This window comes from Oryzias latipes, chromosome 24 (assembly GCF_053564925.1).
Source record: "Oryzias latipes strain Hd-rR chromosome 24, Olatipes_Hd-rR_3.1".
NCBI lineage: Eukaryota > Metazoa > Chordata > Actinopteri > Beloniformes > Adrianichthyidae > Oryzias > Oryzias latipes.
In genome coordinates this window covers 23022501-23028546 of record NC_136260.1, presented here as the reverse complement: position 1 = coordinate 23028546, position 6046 = coordinate 23022501, and the positions used below count along the sequence as shown (strand labels likewise).

Genomic DNA, 6046 nt, shown 5'->3' with positions numbered 1-6046 from the left:
CAAGTGTTGCTTTGCACGAGCTCAATCAACCAGCCTGTTTTAAACCATGACTCTGCAGAAAGAAGCTGCACTTTGGTCACGTGAGGAATTTCTTCAACACGTCCATAATAATTTTGAAAGAGAACATACATTAATTATACATTAAAGACTTAAAGTAGTGTGAAAACATGCAAAACACGTTTTATTAACTAAAAAAAATAAATAAAACGGTTAGCATAAAGATTTTGTTTGTGTTATTATGGTATTTTGGGCCAATATTATAAGAATTAATGAAAATAAACGTGCAGATTAACGTGTTAATGGAGTCCCTGCATCAGGATGTCATTTTCACGGTCCCACTCAAACAGGCTGGTTAAGCTGTCCGTGGGGGAGCCTGCGCATTGGCTCCCGGAGGCTCTGCTGCCTTCGTGAACGCGTGACGTCACAACCCCACGGCGGGGATCGTGTGTGTACATGTGCGCGCGCCTGCGTGCGGGTGAGAAAAGAAGGACGAGAGAGATGGGAGGAAAAACTTGGAAGAAGTGAGGGACTCAAACAGGAAGAAAGGCGGAAAGTCACGCGTTTCGGTAGAACCCGGGAAACGCACGTGCGATTTTTTTTTTTTTTTGTTTTTTTTTTTTGTTAGTTGCAGAGAGGTTTCCTCACCGGCGCGCGAGCTGAGCTCGAGGTGGGACAGGAGGAAGAGGAGGAGGGGAAAAAAAATAATAATAATAAATAGGGGGTACCCGCTTTCCTCGCGCCGGCGGGTCGGGAATCACGCGCCATTGGAGGGGGTGCTCTCGCCTCATCTGTGCGCACACACACACACACACATGCGTGTGAGCTCGCTGGCGTGGCTTTCGGCCTCCATTTGCGAGTTTATGTTCGAGGGATTGTCGGTTGAGCGACGCCGCCGAAACCCCTTGGAGTTTTACCGGGGAGGCTGTCGTCCGTCCGCCCCCGCTGACCACGAGGGGAACCGGGAAACGAGGCGTCGCAGGGAGACCTGCAACTTTTCCAACTTGGTGAGTTGTGGAGCGGCCTTCCTCCCCGTGGTGTGAGAGGAAGAAAGAGCTGCGCGGCAACTACTCATATCGACTGTTTTGTTTTTTTATAATATTTGGCGGGGAACAATCGTTCGTAGATCGATGGTTTGGGGATCCAAACACCGTGAAGGTGTCGCTTTTTGTTGTTGTTTTGTTAACACCTTTATGCTGCAGCATCTGTGTCGATCGGTGGTGTGACTCTGTGTGTGTGTGTGTGTGGGGGGGGGGGGGTAGGATAACAACAAACAGGTCACAATCTAGCTCGTCGTGTGTCTTTGCACGTCGATGATTTTTTAAAAATGTTTTTCCCGCCGCGTTTATTTAATTTTTAGATCAAATTTAAAAAGCAGGTTGCAGGTTCGCAGGCAGCCATGATCATCATCAGGGATCCTATTGGCCAGTTCGGAGGGATAAACGGATCCCACCGTCCGCACAAATAAACCAAATTACCAAGACGGCTCCCACAAAATACAACTCTGTGCTCTTTTTAGTAGTTTAAAAAATCCTTCGCAATGTCATATCGTGAAGAAATCCACTTCCAAGTGGTAATAAAGTGCGTAATCAACGACTCGCTTGTAGGCAAAAACAGCATTAGCTAATTTTGTTAGCATTAACTTCCCCTAAACTCAGCCAAACAAGCTAGCTTGAGTTTATATAGTTATGCTCTTCAAAAAAAAAGTTAGTACCTTTTACTGTTAACCAAGCATTTCATGTTAATTCATGCTAAGTTTTTCTAAAGTTATGAGTTTCTGGCCACGCTAACCCCTAACTACTAAAAACTACAGTGCGTCACCACCGTGTAGTTTTTGCCACCTGAATTTTTTTTCTTTAAACGGCGGATATGACGTTATCAAATCCACAAAGTTAAAATCTAATTGACGTGAGTGTTTTGCGACAATTATTTATGAGTCCACTTTTTTCTGAAAATAAAAACGTTGATGGTTGATTAAAAAATACATTTTGGCAAAAATTGTTCAAACGCAATGCATTGTGGTCTATATTCGCCTATCTAGTAGTAGTTGATCTAGTGAGCATCGATGCACACTGGTTTTTCCCAGAGACTTCTGGGAAATTTCTAGGGCACTTAATTTCTGGTATTGTAGTTACGTACAGTACTACAAAATGGCGAACGCCCTATAGTGCACAATGTAGAGAGTAGGGAAGGAATCGGACACAACCTCTATCATCGTTACGACTTTAGCTAGGCTGCAGTACAAAGTTTGTGCTGCTAGTAGTTTAAATCAATGTTTACATTCTTAAAATATACTACATTGACAGGAACAAATATCACCGATGTGTAATTATCAGCTAGCATTAGGTTTTAACTTCCTTATTAAAGCTTATTAAAACATAACTGGGGACTGTTTTTGTTAATACTCCACCAATGTTCACCTTCATGTAAAACTTTTCATCTTTGTAACTGATGTAATCATAAAGGTGTAAAAACAAATGGCTATTTCGATCCCAAAAGGGGTGTGTGTTTTTGTTAAAAAAAAAAAAAAAAAGTTGCGGCCTGTTCTGCTGCTTTCACACCACGAATTTGCACCCATCGGCTTTGTTTTGATGCAGTCTTAATTTGCTGCTAGATGCTTGTCCGAAAATGTGTTCAAAAACCTGAACCATAAGCCGGAGGAGCAGTTGATGCTTAGAAGACATGGATGATGTTGAGAGATCATACTTATAAATTTTGAAGAGCTCTTTAAAAGCATTAGTAATCCGGTCTCCAGTTCTGGGTTCTTTCTGTGACCCAGTTTGAAGACTTGGTGTCCTGCATCAATACTGTGTAGATTTGTTTGCTTCCAATAACATTATTGCTTTCGGTTTGTTCGTTTACACATTTAAAAGCCAACGTTGTTCTGCCATTTTACAGCCATAATTATTGCATTGTCTGAAGTGTATTTTTACTACACTCTAGTAAAATTATTTAAACTCAACTGTTGTAATAATCCAACCACTGGCACTTTTCTCCGTTTCGTTTGTGTTTATCTTCTGCTTAAACAGGAGGTCGTTAATCAGATGTTTGCAGAATATCTTTATGTCTTTCTGCAAGTGTTTGATGTTAGTTGATGCATCTGCTGACTGTTGCATTCTCACTGTTTCATTTCCACTCGCAGGAACCAAATGCAGTGGGATTTAGATAATCTTGGATGATGTCTGCCTCCAATGCAGATCCTGCACCACTGAGGGACAGCCACGCAGTGGAGGAGGATGAGAAGGGGGACTCGCTTCGTAGACCCCTGCCTGCTCCTACCTCCATCCCATGTCCTTCTCCAGCCTTTCCAGCTAAAGCCATACTTAGTTTGACTGACACCAGCAGTGAGAGTAAAGCCGTTTCCATGGCGAGCACTGATAGCTGCCCAGCTCCGTCTTTACCTGCTGAAGCAAGCCCAGCCAAACCTGCTGTAGAATGTACCCTCGAAGGAACTTCTCAAGGAACTACCTCACAGATATCGCCTGCTTCGGACGGGTCAAAAAGCGCAGGGACTGGTGTCATTAGCATATCAAACTCACCGTCTTGGTCGTCTGCATTGTCACTGAACACATTTGGATATTCAGACACTGAGAAGAACTTCCCCCCAGTGATAACCATGAAGGGTGTGAGCGTCACTTTGGAAAACAATAGTGTGTGGAAACAATTCTCTAGCTGCGGAACCGAGATGATCCTCACCAAACAGGGACGCCGCATGTTCCCCTACTGTCGATACCGCCTGTCGGGTTTGGACCCCGACATGCCGTACATGCTGGTTTTGTCTATAGTTCCATCCACTAAGTACAGGTACCGCTGGAACTCGTCCAAATGGGAAGTCACTGGACAAGGAGAACACTTGATCCAAGGTGTGATCCGGGCTTTTTCACACCACTACTCGCCGTGTAAGGGCTCGGACTGGATGAGCAGCTTGGTGTCCTTCTACAAGCTCAAATTGACCAATAACTTCCAGGACCAGGACGGTCACATCATTCTGCACTCCATGCACCGGTACATTCCGAAGCTCCACGTCGTTCCTCTCCCTAACGGGGTCTTGCCCAAAACAGACCAGCCTGTGCAGATGGGACCGGAGAGCTTGACCTTCACCTTTCCCCAGACGGAGTTCATGGCTGTGACCACATACCAGAACTTTCGCATCACGCAGCTTAAAATCAACCACAACCCATTTGCAAAGGGCTTTCGGGAAGAGGGTATCAACGGTCGCTGGAAGAAAGCTATGACTGAGCCCTGCGCGGTGGTGAACATCGACACCCAGCATGCTGAGGTTAAACCTGCTGAACACAGCGAGGATGAGGAGGGGACAGATCTCAGGTAAGCTGCCGCCGTCTGTTTGCTTTTTCACACCTCATTTCCTGGTGCAAACTGAAAGTCTTTCAGTTTGGTATCATAGTGAGAAACTTTAGTTATAAATCAGTTATTGTATCTAATCTTTTATAACATTATTGGAGGTTTGTTTTATAAAAAACAAAGTTGAAGGTTACCACCTCTACAGAAGACATTTGTATTGCTCCCATTTATTTTCACTTTGGAACTGGTTTTTGAAAGTGTTTTATGTTGGCAAGAATGAAGTGAAGACGGGTGACAGTTACTGTTTTGTTGTGTGGTTTTGTCATACGGTGGCCGTTTAATACAAATCACACTAACAAATCACTCACTGCAAAAACATTAAAGCTTACAGCTATTAAAAATGCTAAACAATAAAAAAAATTTATTTCAGAAACGAAGAAACAATTACAAAAAATTGAAACCCAAAAAAAAGTTTAAGTAATTTTAGAAGTGGGACTGTGGGACATTGCTAGGGTTGTGTTTGGTACTGGTGACACATCATCAATTTCTACCGGACCACTAAGTTTCAGGCCTTAACCGTGTTGTTAACGGTGCCGGCATAGGCAACTACTTTGTTTCGATGTTGGTTTGAAAGATGAGCCATTCTCCCTCTTTCCTCACTGCTTTTCATTCTTCAGTGTGGAGAGGAGTTGCCGCTAGTGCAATCTTATATTCCTCGGGTGAGAAGTAACAACAAAGGCACGCACATGGCAGCGCGACAGCGCGCAAAAAGGTCCAAAGTGGGCCTTTATTTTTCTAAAGTAGGTAGCCTACAGACAGCACGTGGCCTCAAATGTAACAAAAACGTGGCTTTTAAGGTCGGTAAGACCATAACCTGTCCAAACACAATGCTAAAATACACAATGTTCTAGCGGGGAGGTGCACAGCGAGTGAGACGTCTAGCACCACTATAGTTTCAGCAGGTGTGAACGCTAGCAGTACACACGTGAAACATGTGACTAAAGTGTTGTTTATCAAATATAAGTGCATGAAAGTTGAATAAAAAGGAGGGAAAATAAATCCGACTATGCTTACTGTAAAAAAACAAAAACAATGATCGAATAATATTAACAGGCTGACAGTTCATGTTGTGCCTCAATAATTATAAATTATCTGACATACAATGTAAAATTAATTAAAAAAAACATTGTTCATTTTGATCTCCACTGTAATGGTTCTCTAAAGTGAAGAGGGTATTGGATACACTATATTTGGGTTCTTAACTGCTCTGTTTATTTAAGCTGTTGCCTGAAATGTTAGGGTTAATATTACAAAGAGATGTTTGTATGTATTTATCATTTTATTTTAGAGCTACAAAAGACATTTACCGGTAATTAAAATATCGTGTTTTTAAATGATTTTAAAATAATAGGTTTTCATGTACATGGCTTATTTGTCTTCTCCCTCCTTGTTTTTACACAGAAAAATATCAATAAGAAAGCCAGATAGAACAGCAGTATCGATAAGAGGAGTAGGATTGATAAAATCCTAACTATACCCATCCCTAGACAACACTGATTGGATGATGTCGTTTGTCTTTTGAGTTTTTTCAAATGGGTTTTCAATGTCCACATACTAATTAAAATTTTTATCAGTGATTAGTATGAAGCACATGGAGTATCACTTCATACCAGATAAATTCCGTTTGAAATGATGGACATCCATCATCGTCTTGTCAGTAATGACAATAGTACCTACTTTTTCCGGT

General features: G+C 42.2%; 1 protein-coding gene across 2 annotated transcripts in view; it reads left to right on the top strand.

Moving 5' to 3' along the window:
- The first annotated feature begins 329 nt into the window (after window positions 1-329).
- Window positions 330-6046, top strand: part of mgab (MAX dimerization protein MGA b) — a 23974-nt gene continuing 18257 nt past the window's right edge. Inside the window, exons 1-2 of one of the 2 annotated variants that reach the window (XM_020714680.3) lie at window positions 330-1004; window positions 3140-4323. In XM_020714680.3, the coding sequence (XP_020570339.1) occupies window positions 3173-4323 (1151 nt within the window). In that variant the 5' untranslated portion in view covers window positions 330-1004; window positions 3140-3172. The remainder of the gene's footprint in view (window positions 1005-3139; window positions 4324-6046) is intronic. The other variant, XM_011491417.4, reaches the window with a different exon arrangement.